The sequence below is a fragment of the Dama dama genome, chromosome 2 (assembly GCF_033118175.1).
Source record: "Dama dama isolate Ldn47 chromosome 2, ASM3311817v1, whole genome shotgun sequence".
NCBI classification, from domain to species: domain Eukaryota; kingdom Metazoa; phylum Chordata; class Mammalia; order Artiodactyla; family Cervidae; genus Dama; species Dama dama.
The window spans coordinates 42,481,509-42,508,320 of NC_083682.1; the positions used below are offsets into that span (position 1 = coordinate 42,481,509).

A 26,812-nucleotide genomic window follows, 5' to 3' on the forward strand; every position below is an offset into this window, starting at 1 on the left:
TCCAGAGGTTTCTGACAATGGTTTGGAGAGAGGAGACAGAGCCTTGCCCACGCTTCTAAGAGTAGAAAGGTGGGAAGGAAGGCACCAGGTAGATCCAGAATCAACCAGACCAAGTTTAAATCCTAGCTCTGATGCTCCTTTGGGCGAGAGTCTTAAATCCTGCTGGACTTTAGTTTCCACGTGTCTCTATTATTCTTTAGCTTTTTATTTTCTCCCAGAGTGTAGCTGATTAATAATGTTGTGACAGTTTGGAGTGTGCAGCAGTGATTCAGTTAAACGTGTATACATGCATCTACTCTTTCTTAAATTCTTTACTCACTTAGCTTGTTACATAGTATCGAGCAGAGTTCCCTGAGCTATACAGTAAGATCTTGTTGGTTATCCATTTTTTATTGTAAAAGTTTATTTTTAATCCGAAAGAGTAGAAATAGGAAGTTTTAAATCCTTCCCAAAGCCTGCCATTTATAAAAGTTTAATGTGCAGTATAACTTTCCAGATTTTCTAAGTATGTATAGATTTCTATTTTTACATAGGGAACATACTAATTTTGAAACTCCTTTTTTTTTTTTTTACTTGACAATATATTGAGGATATAGCAGTGTGCACATGTCAACCCCAAACTCCCTAGCCACCCCTCCCCTGCCCTGCTTCTCCTCTGGCAAGCATAAGTTCATTCTCTAAGTCTATGAGTCCATTTTGTAAATAAGTTTATTGGTATCATTTCTTTTTAGATTCTGCATATAGGGGATGTCATACCACTATTTTTAATAGTAAGTCTCCATGGTCTTGTATTGACAATTTTCTGATGGCTGATAAAGCTAGGTAACTGCAGTAGTGACACATTCTAACTTAGATATTTGAGGGTAAAGATAATATTTGTCTTTGTCTTGACTTACTTAGCATGATGATGTCTAAGTCTATCTGTGTTGCTGCAAATGGCATTATTTCATTATTTTTATGGCTAATATTCCATTGTGTATATAAACACCACATCTTCCTTACCCATTCATGTGTCAATGGACATTTTAGGTTGCTTCCATGTCTTGGCTATTGTAAATAGTGCAACATTGTAAATCAAGTATATTTCAACAGCAATTTTTTTTTTTAAAGATGAGAAACTCTCCTTGCTTTTTAAAACACCCAGGGATTCCTAAAAGCGGTTTCCTTATGCCCCTCTGCACAGACCTGTTAAAAAGACGCTCCTCCCGGCAGTCTCCTTGGATCTTCCTTTGGGGACTTATCCTTGCTCCTGCTAAGTCACTTCAGTCGTGTCCAACTCTGTGCGACCCCATAGACAGCAGCCCATCAGGCTCCCCCGTCCCTGGGATTCTCCAGGCAAGAACACTGGGGTGGGTTGCCATTTCCTTCTCCAATGCATGAAAGGGAAAAGTGAAAGTGAAGTCGCTCAGTCGTGTCCGACTCTGTTCGACCCCATGGACTGCAGCCCACCAGGCTCCCCCGTCCATGGGATTCTCCAGGCAAGAGTACTGGAGTGGGGTGCCATTGCCTTCTCCCTTATCCTTGCTAACTCAGAACAAATACCAAGTAAGCTGCCTCATTCGCAGGCAGCGGTAACACCTTCTCCTTCAAGCGCTCTCACAGCCCTGCAGAGTCCACTGGTATTTCTGGAACTTCCTACTATATTGTAATTATTCATGAGTTTTCTTCCAGGAAACTGAGAACGTCTTAATGGGAAGAAACTGTGCCCTTCATCACCAGGGCCTCAGTGCTTAGCAAAGTGCATGATGTACAACAGGTCTTCAAGGAATATATCAGGAATAAATGAAAGAGTGAGCGGGCAAGTATAAAACAGCATGTGCATATCAAAATCACCAAAGGACTGTTTTCCAAAAACACACATTCTCTGCCTCTCCGGGTATTTCTGAGATTAGGGCCAAGGCACCTGCAGTGTATTTCAACAAGCTCCTCGGGTGTTCCTAATGTACGACTCTATTCAGGAATCACATCACTGGAGAGAGTTCTAGCCTAGATCTGAAGTCTAGGCCTCGTTTCTTCAATGAAAATTGCTAAAAATCCTCTCTGCAACTCTGTTTATTAGTTAAAAAATAAAAGACAAATACAATAGTGTGTGTGGCTCAAATGACAATAGCTGAAACCAGTGAGAGGTACATGAGAGTTTCAATGAGGACGAAACTTCTCGATGCTGGTTCTGGGGTATGAAGGAGGAATATGCTGACTAATAAAATCCACAGGCTGATGGTAGATTCTTGGGCAACGCTAGTGGAATCACCAAGCGAAAAAGTCTACAGTTGCTAGTCTGGGCCCAAGGCACTGGGGGGGACGGCCTCCCTCGACTTCGGTTTTCTCCTCTATCCCCCCTTCACGCTGTGGGACCCTGCAATCTCCCTGCCATACAAAGTGTCTAGGGAACTTTCTGGATGAAAGGAGTTACATAATGTGGTATGCTCCTGGGAAATACAGCAGTAAATTAATTTTTCTGCTTCTTCTTCACAGTTCTCTATGGACAGAAATACCACCACAACAGGCTGGAGAAAGAATAATACAGAAAAAAAAAAAAAAAAAAAAAGAATCTTCTGAATAAGTGCTTGAAAAGCACTGCAGCAAAAAAAATTCTGTTCCAGCCAATAAACACTGACCAAGTGATCAGTGTTCACTTGGATGGGTAACTAGGAGGATTTCACAGTGCAGTGTGGGAGACAGGTCCATAGAGAAAGAAGTTCAACATAATGGTAAGAGATAGGAGAGACTATCTGAGAGTCAGTAGCAGATGATGCTTGAGCTGAGTCCTGCAGGAAGAGTGGAGGACAGGTCAATTAACTGTAGGAAGCATGTTCCAGGAAGAAGGAATTCCAAAATGTGAACAGGGGACTTGATGCATCTCAGTATCACTAGGGGATAAACAGAGGTAGGAAGTAGCCAGGGATAGACTCAGAGAGGCAGAGAAGAGCATCACGATGGGTTTTGGGGTTTTTTTTTTTTTTGCTCAGGAATTTGGGCTTTCTGAAGGATAAGTAACCTGGTTCTATGGGTGTATGGATCAAATATCTGGGTGAATGTGAGGTCTCCCATGAAGATGATCTAATTTGCAGAAGAGCTAATAAATTTCATTTCCAACACGTTGGATTTGAAGAGTCGTCGAGGTAAGATCCAAGCAGAGATCCAGAGGGACCTGGAAGTCTGCGGTTTGGAAAGAAGCCATGTTGGAGGTAGACATCCAGGAAGAAAGCTGATTTCAGAAGCAGAGTCTGGTTGTATTTAATCATTCTTTGAGTCAGGGAATGGCAGCCATGGTTTACTAGTGAAAATCAGAGACCAAATAGGACATATCTGTCATGGTCTGCACCCAGGCAATATTTTCAACCCCAAAGGTACTGGATTCTACTTGCTTTTCCCATCCTGCTTCACCTACACTTTTCCATACCTCTCACCTCTGCTGCAGATTAAGTTCCAGAGAGGGTAGAACCTTAGGAGTATCCTTCCTCCTGGAAATCCTGAAAGACAGGCCTTTTTCCTTTAAAAGATTTTTACAGAAATCATTATGATGGACAGATAGGATAGGGTTTTTAAAGGTGAAAACGTGGAAATCCGACAAAGATTTCAGATTCTCCCTGCCTTGAATTTTGGCGCCCTGTCCTGGCACCAGGAAACCCACCAAGTCCTTCTGAACTCTTCTACTGTCCTTTAGAACAGAGCTGACACGTCCTTCCTTCAGCCTCCACTCTTCCTTGAATCAAGCCCTTCATTTGCCAGCTTCCAGGTCCTGCCTCCACACCATGAAGAAGCGCAACACACTCCCAGGGACAACACCTCTCAATACAAGCAGAGATCCTCAAAGGGGGTGGGTTGACAGTAACGTACTGTCGACAGAGGGGTTGTGCAAAAATCCGAGGGGAGAGTTTCGTTTGACAAAGCTCCCTGTTCCCTTTCTGGGTCTGATACTCTATCCCAACATAAAATTCCTGCCCCAGCTGAATAGAACTTTTTCTCCAGAAGTCCTCTGATCCTAACACATTTTTCTAAAGATATCATTAGAGAGGAATTAAGCAATTGAAGGTTCCACAGGCTGCTTCTAGAACAAGCATCCTGAAGAAGCCTCTGAAACTGGGAGCGATTTTTGCACACATGTGTATTTTTTTTTTTTAAGAGAGAGACCAGCCATTTGTTGCATACTAATCTTCCAGGCATTTTGCACTTACTATCATTGATTGACAACTCCATTTTTCATATGAGAAATAGAGGCTCAGCGTGATTAAGTGTTTGGCCCAAAACCACACACCTCTGGGTCCAAGGCAAGAGCCTGACCCCTACCTGCATGGCATCCATGCCCACACTCACCATACTCTGCCCAAATGCCCCTCTGTGCCTCTCAGAGTCCTTTCTCAGGTTCAGAAATCCACGGTGATCCTACAGCCTGGATCCAGCTGAGGAAAAGGTGGTTTTTCTGGGCTCCGAGAGACATGGCCTCTCAGAGACTCGTAGCCTGCCTCAGCTCTGTAGGCAACACCCATCGTCCGGAGGGAGGGCTGAGCCCATGGTGTGAGCTGGCCCAGCAGAGGGCCACATCTCAGTGGCAGACACGTAGGTGGCAGAGATGGGGTCCCTTAAGGAAACATCTGTAGAGGCTGTACGGTGTGGGTAGGAAGGGAACAAAGACGTGGAATGTCTGGAACTACCCAAGACAAAGACCAGAGAAGGACATCTGAAGCAGAAGGAATTGCATGAAAAAGCATGGAGATGAATACTGGGAATACTAAAATTCAGATATTAAAGTAGTAGGTGGGTGGGAAACAGAGAAGGCAAAACTCCACCATGTGTCAGACCATGTCCCTTAGCATCAACCCCTCAGGCAGAGAATCCTTAAAAGGCTACAGAAGCCTCAATAGTTTCTTTTTTTAAATTTGATTATATCGTTATTTATAAATTTATCTTTGTCATTATAAAAGCAACATAATCACACTAAAAGATGAAAACCAGAAACATGAAAACAAGATCACCCACAATCCCACAATCCCACAACTGTTATCATTTGGAAAGAATTATCTCCTAATTTTTTTCATACAACTGCCTACCTGGTAAACACACAAAACTCAAAAGTCCACCTACTTGATTTTCCTTAAGAGAAAACTGCCAACCAACAGTAACTTGTATTCAATTAGTGCCTTTTTCTTAGAGGACTTAGAAAATTCTAATATAAAGCATGGTATGTGGGGTTTCTCAGGCTCAGGGCTATTGAAATTTGGGGCCAAATCATTCTTTTGGGGAGTGTGTTTGAGGGTGTGAACTGTGCACTGTAGGATGTCTATAAGACAGTGTGGAAAAACCCAAACAAACTTCTTGGCCAATCCAATACTTATCTATGTGTCCCAGTCTCTAGTCAACCACGTATCAGTTGCTCCATAAACAGTTATTATATAATAAGGCTAGATTGGAAAAGACTATAAGATTGTGCAGGGTGGTGGCTGGCTGTACAGTTAGCAGATCTGGTTTGAAATCCCAACTTTACAACCTACCAACAGTGAGGTCTTTAGCAAGTCATTTATGTTCTCCAGTTTAAACTTGAATCCCTTCATCCATAAAACAAGAATAATAAAGGGACTTACAAGACTCTTTTAAGGATGAGCTATTGCATGTAAAGCCACAAGCACAAAGAGAAGCAGCTGCTGTTGTGAGACATGAGGAGTGGAGGGTTAGATCAGATGATAAATAGTTCAGGCTTTGAAAGCCACAGGCTACTGTTGCAACTACTCAAGTCTGCAGGTGTTAGGAGGAAAGCGGCCACAGGTGACAAGGGCACCGGTGAGCAAGGCTGGGCTCTGATACCCCTGCATTTACTATGGAGGGGCAGCCACATCTGGCCCGCAGGTCATCGCTGGCTGACACTGGCTTTCAGGTGTCCAAGTGTGAATCAAGAAGTACAGCCTATGGAAGATTCTTGAACTGGACTATGAAAAAATCAAAGTGATTCCTTGGGTAGGTTGAATTTTTAGCATCATGCTGTATAGCCTACCTCAAGCGAGGTCTGGAGTCTATAGCACTTGTCTAAGCATGAGGCAGGCAGGGCCTGTACTCTAGGTAATACAAATGGGAACCCGGCAGGAGAGGGTGACAGATGCAACTCCTCGCCTCCCGCACACCCAGCTGTGGTCATAAGCTCTGTCTGTCTTTATTTTCCTACAGTGTCTTAGTCTTAGTTGGATTTCATATTACCTAGCAAATGGTTAGCATAGACCTAGAAAACCTCAGGAGAACTAATTAGCTACAGTTAAAAATTAAAATGTTATTCTTAATTTATACTGACTCCTAAACAGACAAGTTGCTTGAATTTGAGACTCATACTTAAGCTACTCTCAGTTTCAAGCAATGATTCCATTTTTCATGCAGGGCATTAAGAATCTGTCAGAAATGATAATTCAAACAGTTGTGCTACAGACTAGTGGTCACTGTATGAAATGATCATGACTCTTAACCATTGCCATCATTTCCTGTAAATGATACCTTCTAACTTTGCTCTGGTTTTGGATTTTCAGATTGGGTCCTTCCTTTTATGCTCGTAAGTACAACCAGCTTTAAGCAGATTGGCTAAAAATGCTGGGTTAAACATGCTGTACCCCCAACCAACTCAGGGGAGGCACAGCCTACAACTCCAAATAGTCTTTGGAGACTGATGCCTAAAATGTGGCTTATCTACTTCCCATAGGAAATTCTGACAGTTTAAGAACAGGCACCTAAAAGCATGCTCTGAGCCCAGAAAAGGTTTAATACACATTGTTCACAGCACAGACTTGAACAGTCATTCATTCGATACAAATTGTGTCGAATCAATGAATGCACCAGTGACTATCAAGAATTTTTTCATGGATTGACATTTAAAAATTTCAACTAAGCCAGAGATGGCTTGCTTACTACTCAATTGAAAAATAAAAGGATTTAAAAAAAATAATGTCCTATACTCAGTTCATTAAAAAATGAATTAGACTAACCATCTACCCATACCCAAGCTCAACGATGCATTTCCGGTTTGTATAAATGCATTGTATTTCTAATTACATATTTTCTAAACGCCTATAAAAATAAATGATGTGTGATCCTACTCTTTAAGCACTTTCTAGAAAATGAGCCACTTAACTGCTGCTTATTTCAGCTTTCAGAGCAATTAAACAATAATAATGATAATGATTAAAAGCTTACTAAACAATGAAATACAGGATGTCCCTGGCAGTCCAGTGGTTATGACTTGGCCTTCCAATGCAGGAGGTGAGGTCTTGATCCCTGGTCAGGGAGCTAAGATTCCACATGACTCAAGGCCAAAAAACCAAAAGGTAAAACAGAAGCAATATTGTAACAAATTCAAAAAAGTTTAAAAAAAATACAACAATGAAATACAGAAAACTTTCCCTTTACAAGAGAATTCTAGGCCAGCATTTCCTTACTGCTGTTGCTCAGTCGTGTCTGACTCTGTGACCGCACGGACGACAGCACGTTAGGCTCCTCCATCCTCCACTATCTCCCGGAGTCTGCTCAAATCCATGTCCGTTGAGTTGGTGATGCTGTCCAACCACCTCATTCTCTGCTGCCCTCTTCTCCTTTTGCCTTCCGTCTTTCCCTTTCACAGCATTTCCTTAACGTGTTCTATTAGTTTGCGAAGTGTTCTATATGACCAAAAATCATTCATAGACTGATGCCTGAGACAGTCCCCTTTTGGAGGAGATAATATAAAAAAAAAAAAAAAAAAAATGCCACTACACGTGTGACACGCCATCATTTTAGAAATCCACACTGACTAGAGACATATCTTGGTTTTGAAATCCTAATATACAGAGTAACAAAAAGTGTCTGTTAGAATCAAAGAAATAAGGTAATAACTATATAGCTTTAGAGAAATCGCCTAGGTCTCATCTCAATGTTTTTTTTATAATTGTAGTAACATTAATACTTACTCTGTAGGATCATGCCAGGATTGAATGAGTCCATACACATAAAAAATTCTACACAAAGTTAACACACAGCAGACAGGAAGAACCTAGACATTGTTATTACTAGAGATTCAGAATGCACATAAGATATCAAAGGCCTGAGAAATCCAATAGCAAAGGGGACAGTGAAGTTGGTTTTCTCAAATCCATTTGATCATGTTCATTAATTCGAATTTTCAAGACTCAGAAGTCAATGCTAGCTAAACATGAAATCATTTATTCAAGGCTTGTTGGGTTGCTTGCAGAATTATTCCATATGCTACAGAAACAGTAGTCTAGAAAAACCAGATTGAGCCTAAACTTCCAGAAACTCAGATCCCATTCAGAACAAGTGAGATGAGAGCACTGCTACCAGCCACCACTGAACACCGGGTCCTGGAATCTGCAAAGCTCTGAGGAACTCAGCTTGAATGCAATTGTTCCTGGGACCGGATCTTGATTCTGCATCCAGCATAGGACTCAGCAAACCACACTCTCCCCCAAGAATGGAAGTCTGTTCTGACACCACCCTCCCCAGAGTGGGGAAAAACGGGTTCCGCATTGCACCTCCATCCTCTAGTTGCTCACTCATGAATCAGTCTGTAGATGGAATCTAGGTCATATGTCTGTTTTCTAGCTGCAAAGAAAGCAGGAGAAGAAAGTTTTATGGGCTCTTCTCTGGGGAGGTGAGCCTTCCCTAGTGAGAAACTCCCCAAAGATAACAAATGTGTTTTCAGCAGTTACTGGAAAATGCAGGAAACGCAGCAGTTTCCAAAACGCAGGGAAAATAGGTGTTTCGCTGCACCATGAAACCGCTATTTGTTGTTCAGTTGCTAAGTTGTGTCTGACTCTTTGTGACCCCATGAACCGCAGCATGCCAGGCTTCCCTGTCCTTCACCATTACCTAAAGTTTGTTCAAACTTATGTCTGTTGGGTTTGTGATGCCATCCAACCATCTCAGCCTCTGTCATCCCCTTCTCCTCCTGCCCTCAGTCTTTCCCAGCATCAGGGTCTTTTCCATTAAGTCGGCTCTTTGCACCAGGTGGCCCGAGTATTGGAGTTCCAGCTTCAGCATCAGTCCTTCCAGTGAGCATTCCTTTGAATACTCAATTTTCTTTAGGGTTGATTTCCTTTAGGATTGACTGGTTTGATGTCCTTGTTGGCCAATGAACTCTCAAGAGTCTTCTCTTCCCTCTAAACACTACTAATGTCTTACAGATAATAGTAATGGGTATATTCCTTCCCTTAGCAGGCCACACATCAACATTTCGATTTTTAGTTTTAGGGAAGAGACTAACATTCAATAGAGTTTAATGTTAGAAAAGTTTCTTCTAGGGTACCCATTGATCTTAGAATATTCTGAGATCGAGGGTGGGCCTAAAGGTCACTATACATAGGATAGAAACAGACAAGGAAATCTGGCAGAACTAGAGCATGCCGTGGAGGCTGCATGAACAGAAGACACTGCAGTTCTTCCTGAGGTTGTTCTTGTCGCCACTCGGGTAGATCCCACCCGCCCCATTATTTCCCATCTACATGGCATTTTCCTGGTGTCCTGTTTCTGAACACAACCTCATGGGAACCACCACGGCATAAGAGCAAGATGGAGCAGCCTGGGAGGACTCAGATGTAGAAAGAGACCCTCCTGAGTGCAGCTTTTGTGAGCATCAGAGTCAGCGACAGATGATGACACCACGTGGGCAGGTGGGCTGTGGGGACAAGTGATTGGGACAAGGCGGGGTATGTGTGTGGTGAGATCAGACACAAAACATCCAGGGACCCCTGGGTCATTTAATCTTACAGGAACTCTAAAAGGTAATTGGATCTGGCCATAGAGTGAAGCCAAAGGAAGTAGCTTTGGGGATTCAGGCAAAAAGCATCAAGAAGGCTCCAGGTAATCAGCCATTGATACAGGCCCAGAATATAGGATTCTCAATCTTGGGAATGCTCTAGCAAAAGCAGGCCATGGCCCTCATTCTAAACAGACAAATCTACCAAAGCATATTATAAACACCGGGCTTGGACACAAAAATGCATAAGAGCCATTATTATAAAGTATGATGTGGACAGTGAGATGCATCAGGGCTCCTGACCTACAGGTTGACCAAGTAAATTAAATTACAGACCAGAAACGGAGGTGTTAAAAATAATTGTGCTAGGACCCCAGGCATATTTCAGGAATGTTTCAGAAAATGGGACATATGATCACCCCAGTTATATGTTACCTGGCTGTGGTGAATCGGTGAATCCCCAGGCAGAATTCAACTAAACATGGCTAGGAAAAGAAGAGAATGCAAAGGTTGTATACTAAAGAAAACCTGACTTAGGAGACTGCTTTTCTTTCTTTCCTTTGCTTTTGGTATTTGGAGAGATGGTGTGAAAAACCAAAGATGCTAGCATACATTTATTTTTAATTTTTTTTCCCTCTCTTAATTCACAGCCAGAGGGTACCATGCTTATTCCAGCAATAGCACACGACATGAAAATTCTTGCAGAAAGTTTCTTGAGAAGATTGAAGAGCAAGAGAGTAAATTTACTTTGGCAGTGGGGTCAGCAGCAGAAAGCAGACTTGTCTAGAGAACAAGCTCCTCTAACATCCTGCCAGTTTCAGCTTCGGGCATGGTCAAACTGCTGGTGATGCCCACAGGATTTGTGCAAGAGGCGGGCAGGAGAACAAAGCCAGAGGCTGTGGACGTTAGCTCATTAGAAGTTTTGGAAACATTAAAAAAATGAAAATCAGATGTTTATCACCAGACTGATAATGATGTCACCCAAGAGGACTCACATTGTTAGGAGAGACACTTTTCTAAGACAAAGATCTTTATGGGAAATGTTCCCGGATCCCAAAGGTAATCAAAGAATGGATTGGTGGCTGCCTCCAAATGCTGCCATCTTAGCTTCAGGCAGACGGTCTGAGCTGGGTCTCTGTTTTGTAAACGCTGAAATACTATGCTCAGAAAGGAAGCAGAGCTTTATTAGAGATCTTAAAAATAAAAAGACTTTGGGGAACAACTTGACTAATCAAGGCTGCAGTACTGTTTCTGCTGCAGGATTGTTTCTGCACATCTCGGTGTCAACTCTGAAAACTAGCCTGGCTCTGGGAAGCCATCGTCATTATTAAGACATTCGGAAAGACGGTTTCAGCAGCAGTATGCTTGGAGCCGAGAGAAGTATAGGCTCCACCTTCTACAGTGAGGCCTTGTATCCTCTTGGTCATATTAGCAGTTTAGTGCCCTTTAGCCTTGGGAAACTCCCTCCGCCCTCTCTCTGCACAAAGCTTCTCTTCAAAGTTTACACTTTCAGGGATTTGGAGGATTAGAAATACAGCACTGAAGTGCATGGTGGGTCAGCCAGGCCTTAAGTTAATTAACATCATGCCCTTAAGTAGAGTTTGACACTGCAATCATTGTGCAAGGAATGTCAGCGTGAAGTGAAAGAAAGTCCTTGTCCCACAAGACATTTCAGCCCTCCCCACAAATTCATAGGCCTCTTCCTTCCTTTTCTCTTATTTTTCTGTTGGTACTTATTGGCTACCCAATATATATTAGATATATCCATATATTTTTACTTAGGTTTTGTTGTTATTGTTATACATGAAGCCAGGATCCTGTTTCATAAATTTCTCTGTTCCCAGTGTCTGGTATATGACGGGTGTTCCATAACATTTGCTGAATGAAAGAATGATGGATCTAAATATATCCTTATATAATATGAGTCATTCAATATAGATTGCCCTCCAGGTATAAGGTAATTAATTGAGAAAACGGGTTCTCCAAAATTCTGGTCTTTTACCCCTGTGCCTGGAGGCTTCTGGACTGGAGACTCTTAGGAAAGAAAGGAATTTGAAGGAATATTCAAGGATCTGTGGAATGAAGTTGAGTATGGGGCTAAGGAATGGGTAAATGGATGCATTCACCCACATTTTGGAATTTTTTAAAAAGTCAGACTAACACCCAATAACCAGGCTATTAAAAATGTACGATTTCTGGGACTTCCCTGGAGGTCCAGCAGTTAAAACTCTGCTTTTAAGACTCTGCTCCCAATGCAGGCAGCACAGTTTCGATCCCTGGTCAGGGAACCGAGATTCCATGTGACATTTGGTGTGGGGGGCGGGGCAGGAGACAGTGTTCCTTAAATGTCCATCACTTAATCATATCCATGAGTATTACTTGGCTGACCTCTCTTTACAACAATAAATTCTTGAAACAAACAAACCGACAAGGTTCAATAAGAGCCAGGAAATAGAAAACAGGTACTGTGTCCCAAATCTAAGGAAAAAAATCCTAAAAAAAAATAAGGAAAGCAAAGGGCTTTAAAAGGAAAGAAGGGGAAGCACATACAAGCACGCTGAGGCCTCAAGAAGGAAAACAAGGAACCAAGAAGTAAAACTTTCTCAACATAAGGCCAAGTTAGAGACAGCACTGGGAGAAGGCGGGCACTGAGACCCTCCACCAAAGACTGAAACAAGAGGTCAGACAGAGGCATCACCGCCTCGACCTCCCGCTCCAGCGCCTCCCACCCCAAGCAGCTGTTTAGTCTTCCTGCTCATGTTTTCACTGTAGTGATAGTCTCACATCAGGTTTTTCTCTGTAATCTCTCAGCCATGACCTTAGCTCAAGGCTTTGTCGTTTTCTCATAAGAATGCAATAACTACCTTGTCAATCTACCATGTCTTTCCGAGTCCCCAAGGGCAAACCTGACCACTCTTCCCTCTGGTGTAAAATCCTGCAGAGGCTCCTCCTCAGCCTATTTCCTAGTGGCTCAGATGGTAAAGCGTCTGCCTACCATGCGGGAGACCTGGGTTCAATCCCTGGGTCAGGAAGATTTCCTGGAGAAGGAAATGGCAACCCACTCCAGTATTCTTGCCTGGAAAATCCCATGGATGGAGGAACCTGGTAGGCTACAGTCCATGGGGTCCTGAAGAGTCGGACACGACTGAGCAACTTCACTTTCTTTCTTTCAGCCTATTTAAATGATGTCTATTCAAGCTGTATTTCCAAACCATGCGCTCAAAGGTTCACAGCAAGGCCTAAGTGTTAATTTCCCTCAGTGCAGAGATGATGCCTATCTTACTCAAAGATGAATCCCAAACAATTAGCAAAGTGCCTGTACTCCACAAGTATACAGTATGTGTATTTCACAAATAAATAAGTGGAAAAATTGTGATTTCCAGCTATGCAGAATGCAACCTTGGTAATGTAAAACATATATATATATATTTATATATATCTGCACATAGGACATATCAGAAAAAATATTTTGAACCATTTACTTTTAATTTATGATTTTTAAAATTTTTTCCAAAATGTATGATGAAACTATTTTCTCTCTGATACTGAGACGCAGAGACGAAGGGAGCAGATTAAAAGTTGTGCCCCTGACACATCAGATAACAGTGTGGGGTGCAGAGGGGAGGGTCAGCCTCTCACCAGCTCACACTGGATTCTGCGTCTTCCGGCCCTGGCTCGGCCCACACTTCCTGCTACTCGCTGCCACCAGGAGTGTGAGCAGCGCCAAGCCACAATATGTTCCTTACAGGCGTATTTGCCACCCACTCTCTCACCCCACTATTCCAATATTCCCAATGTGCCAGTTCTGTGTTTTGGCCATCTTTTCATTTCTAGGGCAAAGCACAGTTCCTGATACACAGTGAAACATATTAAGTGTTGATGGAGTCAACTAGTACTTGAATAAAGCACTGATACTGAAGGTGAAGCCTGTTTCTTTCATTGACTAAAATCATCCTTACCTACCAGGGCTGCTGTGAGGCCTAAATGAGAAAACACACAAAAATCCCACTGACATAGCATATGCACTCCATACACGAACACAGCTATTGAATACTGTCAGTGTGATCATACACAAGTTGCTTTGCTGGCTTAGCCTCAAACACCTTAAATCGTGTCACAGGTGTACCCATCCCCTTGAAATGAGAAAGAGCTTAAGGCAGTTTGAGAACTACGAATCGCTAAACAAACATACACTCTTATTATGATAATAACGATGATGATTATATGCCATTTTCTTTGTGAATCCTGCCTACAATAAGTTAATCCTTTAAGGTCACATTACCTTTGCTGATGTTTCAAACCATCCCACGAAACCATGCTCCTTGCAGAACTGGTCCATCTTGAGGCCATTGTTCAGTAGCACATCCTTCCCCTGGTCACATTTGTTGGCCAACAAAACCACTGAAACTGGTTTGCCGTTAGGGAGACTTAACTTTGAGTCCAAGTCATTCTTCCACTTTGTCACTGCTTCAAAGGTAGCTGGTCTGGTGACATCGAAGACGATAAATGCACCCATAGCTTCTCGGTAATAGACCCGTGTCATGTTTCCAAATCTTTCTTGACCTAACACCAAAAAGAAATAGAAATAAAAATTCATTTCTGTTGTAAACTGAATCATATATTGGACCCTAATAAGGCTTCCAGAATGAGCAGATCACTCCGTAAAGTGTTTCATTGCTTATCTATAAAAAATGTGCTAAATATACAACCAGGAAGCTCCTGTTTGTTTTTTTTTTTTAATCCCAAGGGGATTCATGGATGTAACAAGTAATTATTGAAATATCCTTGAACCATGCAACATTCCAGAACTGTGCTAATACAGTATACCCCTAGCACATATGCCTACTTTGGTTTAATTAAAATGAAACAAAATTTAAAATTCAGTTCCTCAGTCACATTTCAAGTGTTTGATAACCACATGTGGTTGTGGCTACAGTATTAAACACCCCGATAGAGAACATTTTCATTATCATAGAAGGCTCTACTGGACAGTACTGTTCTAAATATTTGGAATACAATGATTAAAACATGAAAATACCTCCCAACATGGAGTTTACATTTTAGTGGGACAATTAGTACTAATTAGATGAGTATGTTACAGAGGCATCCACAGTTAACTCCTGTTAAGGATAATAGTAATAGCTAGCATTTATTGTACATTCACTAACCATCAGAAATGTGATTTCCATAAATAATCATGAAGGTACAATTATTATTCCCATTTTAAAGTGAGACCAAAAGAGGCTAAGTATCTTCTTCAGATTATACAGATGCAAGCTTAAGAAGTTACAATCCAAAGTTGAGCTTTTTGAATCCAAAGCTCATAGTTATTTACCAACAATGAATACCCTCAGTTAATAAACCATGGTCTTGTACTATCTCTCCCCTGGGTTTATGTACCAGGAGTGTCCCATTCAACTCAGCTGAACAGAACACTTGTTTATCCATTGATGCCAGTTTCTGAGCTACCTGCTAGGAATATGACAGTGAATTAGATGACCTATACCCTTAACTAGTCTGTAATCTATTGGATAAGGAAAGCCTTCTAACGTATAAATATGTAAATAAATAAATGGATTGGTCTTATTTAGACCAATCAGCTAGAATCAGTTTTGCTCTGATTCTTAATTTTCTAAATGAAATATAAGCAAGTTTCTTAAACACAATAAGTTTAGCCTTCCTCATCTGCAAAACAGAAATAATAATATGCACTTCACAGGACTGTTATGAGGATGAAATGAATTGATGTGTGTAAAGCACCCAGCACTGTCCCTTGCAACTAGCTGGAACTTGAGTTTTTCCTCCCTTTCTCTAGCATGTTAAAAATTATAACAGACAACATGACAAATGTAGTGAAATCAGAGTTCTAGACCAGAGTTTGTGAAAGCCTATCACAGGAATCTGAGCTGATCAACAAATATGAAAAAAATCCTATTGCTTGTAACTCTGTCCACAGGTAACTACTGCTGAAGATGGGAGACACTGAAGACTGGGTTTATGTTTTCTGAACCCCAAATTCCAGAAGTGTATGACCAGGCAGTTATTTTATTGTGATTTGGGAATCTGTCCATGTTCAGAGTTTTATGAAGTCTCGGAAATTAAAACAAAGTCAAGTGTGTATAGAATAAGCCAACTTCTCTTTAAAAAAAAATGCTGACCCTGGCATGTATCTGTAGGTCAACATACCTCTAAGGACACTTAGCATTTGAGTTCAAGGTTTTGTGACGGTGAGTTTTAATTCAAGTTACCAAATTCTTTCATAGGTCATGTTCACACTGGCATTAGCACTGCAGATTGTAAGAGGAACTGACCCATAAGCACTTAATGAAAACACATGAAGGTCAAGGCTTCCTCACCTAGCGTGTGAGCCTGTGTCCTCAAGCACGTATCACTGGAAAGAAGAGCACTTTGCCAGGGCCACCACATGACCGTCCTAAAATATTCCTTACTTGGGTTATACCAGCACTCTAAAAAATTCCCCACAATCATCTAGTCAATGAAACAGAGTGGTATAATACTCCTCATATGACCCAAAGCCCACAGATGAACTTTCATTTTCCCCAAATGAGTTCTAAATTTCTTTTATTTCCTTTCTCTGCTGTTTTAGATCCTCATGCATACAGTGATTTCCTTTGATACTGATCAGGGAGGCCATGACATTTCAGGAAGACAGGGGAAAAAGGCCTTCTGTGATCGCTCGGAACTCTGAAGGCCTCTGGGCTTTTTCAGGATGTCTTATGATCCCTTTCAGAGAAATAATCAGATGAAGGGCAAAGTCATGGGTTATTCAATAATCTGCTTGTCCAGGGTTTTCATAGTACAGTAAGGCAGCCTTTAAGAAGAAAGATTTTACATTTCAAATATATGGCAAAGGGTCCATACAAAAAAAAAAGAAAAGGAAGCACACACTACATAGACTTAACACCTGCGTAGGGATTGTGTGTGTGTGTATGTTTGAGTTTGTGAGGGTATGTGTGTCAGATCAGAAACCAGAAGAAAAAGGCTTGTTTCTAGAAAGAAAAGACCTTTGTATATGGAGGTCACTGGGCCAGGAGACTTGGCAAGTTTGTATTTTTGGCATTCCAGCAAGAGGTCACATTCAGACCAAGGGCTTTCCAGCACTCATTTTACCGTGCCTTTGTCAGCTGACAGCCCTCTCCGCTGTTTCTTAAGAAAAGAATGAGAACCATGTGATGCTTAGTGAGTGCCTACATGTGGACCAAGTAGAGACCTGATGAATCCATCACAGGTGATTTACTTTTTAAACAAAGAATATAGTTCAAAAAAAAAAAAAATGCCACTGGGGTCAAATCACTCATTTGACACACATTTATTGAATAGATGATATGGTCCAGGTTCTGTGATTTGTGCTGCAGATACAGAAGTTTTGTCCTCAAGGAACTTCTAAGCCAAGCAGTGTCATACTGGAGGCCCAGATTGAAAATCAGTTGGTTCTCCACGTAGGTCCCCATTTCTTGTCAAACATAAACACACACTCCATAGCCATGTAGGCATGGCTCATGATTCAGTTTTCAGCTGCAAGGGATATTAAATGATAAAGCAATCAGCCAAATCACAAAGGTTAGTACAATGGATGTGGTAAGAGTCTGGATACCCTCCCACATAAATCACTAAGTCGAAGGGTCAGAAGATGGCAGGCGGGAGTGGGGCGGGGGGAGGAGGTTTCATTTTAATCCCCTGTTACCTGTGCAGCCTTATACAACTATATTTCTCTCCGAGACTCAGTTTTCTCATCTGTAAAATGAAGTTGTTCTGGCCAATCTCTAAGTCTGCTTGCTGTTTTCATGCCCGCTAGCCCTATGTTGGGCTTCCCAGGTGGTGCTAGTGGTAAAGAGCCCGCCTGCCAATGCAGGAGACATAAGAGATGCGCGTTCGATCCCTGGGTTGGGCAGACCCTCTGGAGGAGGGCATGGCAACTCACTCCAGTATTCTTGCCTGGAGACTCCCATGGACAGAGGAGCCTGGCGGGCTACAGTCCATCGGGTCACAGAGTCAGACATGACTGAAGAGGCTTAGCACACATGCACAAAGCCCCATGATAACACCATGAAATCAAGGCCTGGTTCCCTCTTCCAACGGCCTGCAATGGCCTGTTTGCTGTCATGGATCCAGATAAAAACATACACCAGCAACACTACTATAGTGTGTATTTAATAACATTTTTCACCTGGTAACTATTTAATCGTGGTATCTAGATGCTCTCAGCATAACCAAGCAGTGAATCTTCTAGACAGGTATAAAAATAACAAGAGGATTTTCTAATACCCAACTAGCTGTGTGACCTCAAATTAGTCACTCCATCATTCAGAGTCTCAGTTACCTCACGGGTAAAACAAGGAACTGAATTAAACACCCAAATTAAGTTCATTATTGCCTCTGGCCAACCCCGTTTGATCAGCCTCCCCAACATGAAGACATCCAGTTACCTGCCTCCCACCTTCCCTGTGTTCCGTGTGCTGGCTCCCAGAAACACCATCCACACCGCCACCAGAGTGGTCCCTAAAGTCATCTTCCAGCTGCTTCCTCAAGCCCACATCCCACCCACACTTCTAGTTCAAAAGGGGCTCTTGGCTTTGCCCCTCTGCTCCACCAGCACTCTCACTGCTCCAGTTCAAGCCCTCATCTGGACCCCTGAAAGTTCCTGAGGTTCTCGGCATCTCATTATCACCCCCATTTCCCCTTAAAATAAATATAAATATAACTAACACAGGTCTTCAGACAGTTGCTGTTCTGGCAGCACAAGAAATCCCCTGATGGGTATATATAAAGGAGATGAAATCACTACCTTGAACAGGCACACTCATGTCCATTGACAGAACAATGGACAAAGAAAATGTGGTGTGGTCATCCCTCAGTACACACAGAACATTGGTTCCAGGACCCACTAAACATATGAAAATCCGCAGGTGCTCAGGTCCCTTATAAAATGCACTCTGTCCTTTATAATCTGTGGATGTGGAATTTGCAGATACAGAGGACCAACTATATACATGTACAATAGAATATTACTCAGTCATAAAAGAGAAGGAAATCCTGTCTTTTGCAATAACATTAGTATTATGTTAGAGAAACAAGTCAGACAGAGGGAGGAAAGCGCCATTTGATCTCACTTATATGCAGAAACTAAAAACTCCATAACAGCCAAAAATTCATAAAAACAGAATAAAATGGTGGTTGTCAGGGGCTAGGGGGTGGGAGAATTGGGGAGATGTTGGTTAAAGGTACACATTTCCAGTTATAAGATGAATAAATTCTGGAGATCTCAGGTACAGCACGGTGACTATAGTCAACAATACTTTATTACATAATGGAAGGTTGCTAAAAGAGTAAGTCTCAAATGTTCTCAGCAAACACAAGAAGGTCATTTGGTGAGGTGTGTGTGTTCTGTCGTTTCAGTCGTGTCTGACTCTTTGCGACCTGTGGACTGTAGCCCGCCAGGCTCCTCTGTCCATCAGATTCTGCAGGCAAGAACACTGGAGTGGGTTGTTGTGCTCTCCTCTAGGGGATCTTCCCAAACCAGGAATCGAACTCCAGCATCTCCTGTATTGCAGGCAGATTCTTTACCCAGTGAGCCAGCTAGGAGGCCCTCTGTGAGGTGATAGAGACGTTACCCATCTCACTGTGGTAATGATTTCACAGTGTACACATATATGAAATCATCACGTCATACACCTTAAACTTACTCAAAATGAGTAAGCTTATATCTCAATAGAGGATTCCCTGGTGGCTCAGATGGTAGACAATCTGCCGCAGTGCAAGGGACTTGATTTGATCCCTAGGTAGGGAAGATCCCCTGGAGAAGGCAATAACTACCCACTCCAGTATTCTTGCCTGGAAAATTCCATGGCCAGAGGAGCCTAGAGGGTTACAGTCCATAGGGTCACAAAGAGTCGGACATGACTGGGCAACTAACACATATCCCATTAGGGCTGGGGGGACAAAAGAAATCACCCAAAGTATTTACAGAACAACTGTCCCCAGGGCATCCTCCTCGGAGATTCTTATTGTATTGCTTTTGTGTGGGGCCTAGGAAACTGTTTGTTTTTTCTTTAAGCCCTCCCTAGCTAAAGTCTTGGGAGAAGGCAATGGCAACCCACTCCAGTACTCTTGCCTGAAAAATCCCATGGACGGAGGAGCCTAGTAGGCTGTGGTCCATGGGGTCGCTAGGAGTCGAACACGACTGAACAACTTCACTTTCACTTTTCCCTTTCATGCATTGGAGAAGGAAATGGCAACCCACTCCAGCATTCTTGCCTGGAGAATCCCAGGGATGGGGGAGCCTGATGGGCTGCCGTCCATGGGGTTGCACAGAGTCAGACACGACTGAAGTGACTTAGCAGAAGCAGCAGCTTAAGTCTTAAAACTTCTATTTCTATCAGAATCATTTTCAAAATACAAATATTACCATTATTCTCTGCCATTGTAGCCCTTCAGTGACTCTTCCATGCTTTAAAAAAGACACTCAAATGAAGACTACACATTTGGAGACTGTCTCCAACTACCATTCCAATCTCTTCTCCTGTCCCTTCCTTCCAAACTCCACAGCCAAGCCATGCCGGATGAGCTGTCCTTCCCAGAACACATCCTTCACTACTCTCTGGCTTTCCTGGCCTTTTTTCATTGCAGCTCTGTTCCCAAAGTCTGAATTCCTTCCACATCTCCCCTCTCACCTTCAATCACATCCTGTGTATCCTATCGCTGTGCCCTGAGACCTCACACAACCCGCCGGCTGGAACTCTGGCTCCCTTTGTCATGACCCCACGGCATTTTCTTTGTCCTGGTCCATTCACACTTACCATGATGTGTCTTCATGCTTCTGTCTCCAACTTGGCATTTCAAAAACCTGGAGAGCAGGCTGGTCACATTTTATGCTGTAAATTTGAAGTTTATTTCTCCACTATTTGGATATAGTAAGAGCTCCAAGTATGGTGGTAGAAATAAACTGAAATTAAAATTCTTCCTGCCTCTAAAATACAGCATTATCTCATATTCATGAGCCAGTGCCACCTACTAATATACTTACTCTATATTCTACTCTTGTTTTCAGTAAATAATCAATAGATGTTCATCGATGGAGAAAATTAACATTATTCCAACTGGGTTATGTGCGTATCTTTGCAATGAATTTCAGACTGGAATGTTGTGCTTTCACAGTAATTCTCATCTTAAGAAATAATCTCATCTTAAGAAATAATCCTTTGGAATCAATTTATTCCAAATATATATTTTGGGGGTCATGGCAAAATCAGAAGGGTTAAAACTATACCACACCAAGGTATACTCTTTATTTCTAGAGAGAAATGGTATGAAAAGCAGGTAGATAAAACCAAAAGTAAACATGAACTTTGAAGAAGGATCTGGAGAAAGGGAAAAAAAAAAAACCTATCCAGTTGCTACGCAGATTAAATGGCCACTGAATTGACTGTGGTATAAGCAGGTTTTGAAGGCACAGGGAAGCCCGCCGACAAGGACCAGAGTCAGACTATTGCTGGAGAGCATGGTTTCATCATCTTTCAAGAGCCCATCTGACCCCCTGGCAGCGGTTCTGAAACTTTTTCATCATCTCTCCTCACTCCTTTGCTCCACCGAACCAGTGACAGAAAAGTGTCAATCAATCACCATTTTCCCAAGTCACTTAGGCTTCTATTCTAGAATTAACCTTGGATAATTATCCCCTGCAAAAGTGCCAACCTCTTTCCCTGGCCAGAGCCAAGTTTCTGCAGCCCCCTGACACACACTGACCTGTGCACCTAGTAGGTGGTCAGCAAGATCTCCCTGCTGAGTGAAGAAATAACCCCTGACTCTTCACTTTCTCCCAGTGATTACTTTCAGGCTTACCAAATCTTTAACAATCATCCTCTGTCATGTCATTGGCAATTATCACTTTCTTTCCACTCCCACTGAAATTACTTTATTTAAGTTGTGTCCTATCATTTTACTATTTTCATTCATCTAACAAAAATTTCTGAATGCCAATGAATTTCCAGGCACTAGAAACATGCAATGAAAAAAATCAGCAACTAAGGGGGAAAAAAACCATTAAAACTTGTTGCCTTCCTGGCGGTGGGTTCTTCACCACTGAGCCACCAGGGAAGCCCTTATGAAGTTTACATTCTAGTAAAAAGAGATCCACAGTAAACAAAAACAGTAAGATACACATAATATTACACTATCTGGGGAAAAGTGCTAGGGAGAAAAGCAGGGACTTCCTGGTGGTCCGTGGTTAAGAATCCACCTTGCAATGCAGAGGACATATGTGGGTTCCATCCCTAGTCAGGGAACTAAGATCCCACATGCCGCGCAGGTCACCTAAGCCCACGTGCCCCAACTACGGAGCCTGCACTCTGCAACTAAGACCCAATGCAGTCAAATAAGTAATAAATAAAGCAGCAAAGGAGAATTGAGTATGCTAGTGAAAGTTGCTCCATCACGTCCAGCTCTTTGCAACCCCATGGACTATACTGTCCATGGAATTCTCCAGGCCAGAATACTGGAGTGGGGGTAGCCTTTCCCTTCTCCAGGGGATCTTCCCAACTCAGGGATCGAACCCAGGTCTCCTGCATTGCAGGCGAATTCTTTACCAGCTGAGCCACTTGAGGCCAGGGTAAAGTAAAGCAAGATGGAAAAGGAAGGCTCGGTGAGAAGGTATCATTTGGGTAAAGACCAAAAAGAAGTAAAGGAGCAAGCCGTTAGGATGTTGAGGAGAAAAGGGCTTCAGACAGGAGGAGCAGCAAGTACAAAGATGCTGAGGCTCAGAAGGGTCTGGCAAGCGTGTGGAGAACACGAGGAGACTGTTGGCTGGAGAGAGCTGAGAAAGGAGGAGAGGAATGTGTGACGAGGCAGGCGGATCACAGGATCCAGACTGTTGACAGTTTCAGGCCATTATCCTGAGGCTACCTGCTCTTCTGGATGAAAGAGGAAAGTACTAAAAGACTGCACAGATGGGAACCATGAACCGATAGAAGTAAATGGATACCTATGGATGCTGCATTGAGGGATGACACACAGGAGTCAAGGCTGGAAGTGGGGAAACCACAGTCCAGGCAAGAGAAAATGATGCTGACCACAGGGGCAGCGGTGAAGATGGTCTAGACTGGCCGTTTTACAGATAAGTTTGGAGGTAGAGAAGACAGGTGAACTATAACTTATGAGATGACCCAGGCAGGACTACCAAGCTTTTGACCTCAATTACTGAAAGTGTGGAGCTGCCATTAGCTGAAATGCAGCAGGTTTTGGGAGGCACAGGTTTTACGGAAGTCGACTGGGACTTTGACATGTTAGGTTTGAGATGTCTGCTATGCAGATGTGGTGAGTAGGCAGCTGGATACGTGAATCCGAAGTTGCAGGGCCGAGGTGGTCAGGATTGGAGATTTACTTGTATTTTAATTTCTGTTCACCTCCGCCAGAGTTACCATCCAAAGCCCTGTTGTCACTCTATAATTTGCTTAATTAAATCTACTGCTACCCAAAACAGGTGCCAAAATGGGAGATTGGGCTGCTCACATGTTATGTGACCCACACAAGATTTAAAGCAATTTGAACAATTTCCCAACAGTTACAAATTGGAAGATAAATACAAATATTGGAATGTCTTGAAAACTCAGAATATGCAGAAATCTGTGGTCAATATTTTATGAATTACTATGTCGAGTTCATTTGAGCTGATCAGTACCAAGCACTCAGTCTTTTTTATCTGTTTATTTTTTATCATTACTGAGACTTAAATTTTTGAAAACAGTTTTAGGGTCACAGCAAAATTGAGTGAAAGGTATAGAGATTTCCCATATACTCTCTGCCCCGATATATGTATAGCTTCCCTTGTTATCAGTATCACCCACCAGAGCGATACACTAACAGTTATAATTGGTGAACTGACATATCACAATCCCTCAAATTCAATGGTTTACTTTAGGGTGAATTTTTAGTGTTGTATAGTCTATGTCACTGGACAAAGGTTTAATGACATGTATTCATCATTACAGTACCATCCAGGGTACTTTCATCTCCCTGAACATCCTCTGTGCTCCATTATTTCACCCCTCTCCCCACCTCAACTCTGGCGACCACTATTCTTTTTACTGTCTCCATAGCATTGCCTTTCTCAGAATGTGATGGAGTTGGAATCACATACTGTACGGCCTTTTCAAATTGGCTTCTTTCACTTAGTAGTATACATTCCGGTTCCCTCCATGTCTTCTCATGGCTTCATAGCTCACATCTTTTTAGTGCTGAATCACATTCCATTATCCGGATGTATCAGTTGAACCATTCACCTGTGTGTGCGTTCAGTCGCCTCTGACTCTTCTGTGACCCTGTGGACTGTAGCCCACCAGGCTCCTCTGTCCATGGGATTTACCAGGCAAGAATACTGCAGTGAGTTGCCGTTTCCTTCTCCAGGGGATCTTCCTGACTCAGAGATCGAACCCGAGTCTCCTGCATTGGCTGGCAGATTCTTTACAGCTCAGCCACTGGGGGGGCTCCGACCATTCACCTTCTGAAGGACATCTCTGTGGCTCCCACCTTTTGGCAGTTAGGAATACAGCTGCTATAAACATCTGTGTGTAGTTTTTGTGTGGACATAATTTTTCAACTCCTTTGGGTAAATACCAAGGAGCACAATTGCTGGATTATATGGTTAGCATATATTTAGTTTTGTAAGTAACTGCCATAGCCAAGCACTCAATCTTAACGTTAAAAAAAAAAAAAAAAGGTGGCTAAGATACTATTCCTTTCACATTGTTAGATAAAACTGCCTTAAATTTAAATGTATGTATCTATATCCATTTTATTCAAATAATTATAACAAACTATTTGGAATTCAATGAAATTTATATAATTTTATTTTAAAGTAAATCATTGCTATTGATCCACTTTTTTAAAGTCTCTTTTACATGCTTACATAGGATCCCATGATTGTTTCTTTGCCTCAAAATACTCTTTAACACACAGCCTCATTTTTATACAACCATCCAGCTGTACGTGAAATTTTGCAGAGAAACAAAATGGGAGCCAGGATTCAGGGGAATTTTTATGCCCATTTCCTAGGGAAACAGGGAGCAGAAGCATGAGTGGTCCAGAAGTGAGAACCAGTTTTTTCAGAGATGACCTTAGGAAAGATGAACATGTGATTGCCAGGCAGAGAAAAGAGTCCATTTACTTTCCCCCTTGGGCTCCTGTGGGATTTCTAAGGTTGCACAGCTTGATCTACAAGTCAAAGGCTAATCCTCAGACCAAGGCCAGGGTCCTGCCCCAAACTATGCCTTGCTGGGCTCACTAAGTTCTGCCTCTTCCTTTCATTCACCATTCCATGGCCTTCCCATCCTCACTGGAACATACACCATCTCTGACTCTCTGCCTAACTAAATCCTACCTGTTCTTCAAGGTTGTACCAAACCCTACCTCCTTGGAGCTTTTTCTGACTACTTGGCCCCAGGCTCAGCTCTTTCCTCCGCAATATCAGACAGCGCTGACAATGCACCACTGGCTTGCCCGTCCAATCAGGCGTGCCGCAAACTCTGCAGACTGTGTCCCCAGTTACACTGTAGTCTCCTCAAGCCTGCTGTAGAATTCCTCTAATACTGATCCCTACTGATGCTTTAGAATCATGGTGCTGGGGAAGACTCCCGAGAGTCCCTTGGACAGCAAGGAGATCAAGCCAGTCAATCTTAAAGGAAATCAACCCTGAATATTAATTGGAAGAACTGAGGCTGAAGCTGAAACTCCAATATTTTGGCCACCTGATGTGACAAGCTAACTTACTGGAAAAGTCTCTGATGCTGGGAAACATTGAGGGCAGGAGGAGAAGCGGATGACAGAGGATGAGATGGTTGGATGGCATCACTGGCTCAATGGACACGAGTTTGAGCAAACTCTGGGAGATAGTGAAGGCCATGCAAGCCTGGCACGCTGCAGTCCATGGGGTTGCAGAGTTGGACATGGCAACTTAACGACAACCATCTCTCCCTCGCACGTGTACTCTGAGAAACTCTTGGTCTGTGTTCACAATGGACTTGCGAAACAGAATGGAGTTGGTAACACAAGTATTCCTTACACAATAAAGTAAGGATTAATAATGATTTCTTATTTGAGAGAGGGAGCCCCGTCAGAGAGAGGGCTGAATAAAGCAAGAGCTCTAATCCAATTCATTGACTTTCCATGACTACTAAACTCCTGCTCACTCTCAAAATCCACTCTGAAAAAATATCTGTCCCCAGTTCAGAACCGCCTCTCCACAGTTTCTTTAAAGATGCTTTTATAAATAACTCACAAGGGACCCTGGACTCTAAGGGTTTCACTCTTAAATAATTCACAGATTCCTTCCTAGGTAAAATTCCCAAATGTGTGCCAAAGTGCTCTGGGGGGCCTCAGTGAACTCACAGGGGTGCAACTGGAAAATTTTAAATTTCAAGGCAAGCAGTGGTGCTCAAGATCAAACAGACACCTCAGGAACTACTAGCTAGAGGCAGTTCACAATTTCAACATTAGATTGTGCTACATTCCCTTTGATGTGCTCATATCTTTTTGAAGCAGGCATTTTTGCAGTTTGTGTGATAAAAAGCAAGATCATGTGAAAATCAATAAGAAGCAGGAAATAAGGGTGGTGGTGACCACTCTGACTCAGTTTTGAGATGCTCTTCTATGGCCCAAAGCAACACATGTCCCTATGGTAAATAATTATAGCTACTAAAAATGAAACAAAAATCATTTTCTTTTCACTGTGTCCTCCATTTTTCCCAAAGGACTATTATATTATTAGGCTATAATACTTATTAAATTGTTTGGTGCTAATTACTTAACAAACTATAGTCAATATCTTATAAGTTTAATGGAAAATAATTTATAAAATAACATATGTGTATATGTATAATTGAGTCACTTTACTATGCACCTGAAACATTGTAAGTCAACTAGACTTCAATAAAATATATATTACAAAAATAATAAAAAATAAAAATTGATGAATATATATAAAAAATCTTTTAAAAAAAAACAGAGCTTTTAAGTATTTCTGTTGGCCTAAAAACATCATGAAAAAATTATTTGTACTTTGATACTAAAGGTTCTATG

The 26,812-nt window shown here is 42.2% G+C and overlaps 1 protein-coding gene across 1 annotated transcript in view; it reads right to left on the reverse strand.

Moving 5' to 3' along the window:
• RAB38 (RAB38, member RAS oncogene family) overlaps positions 1 to 26,812 on the reverse strand; it is a 62,635-nt gene that overhangs the window by 23,160 nt on the left and 12,663 nt on the right. The window contains exon 2 of the mRNA XM_061120289.1: positions 14,007 to 14,287. Within this exon, the coding sequence (XP_060976272.1) occupies positions 14,007 to 14,287 (281 nt within the window). The remainder of the gene's footprint in view (positions 1 to 14,006; positions 14,288 to 26,812) is intronic.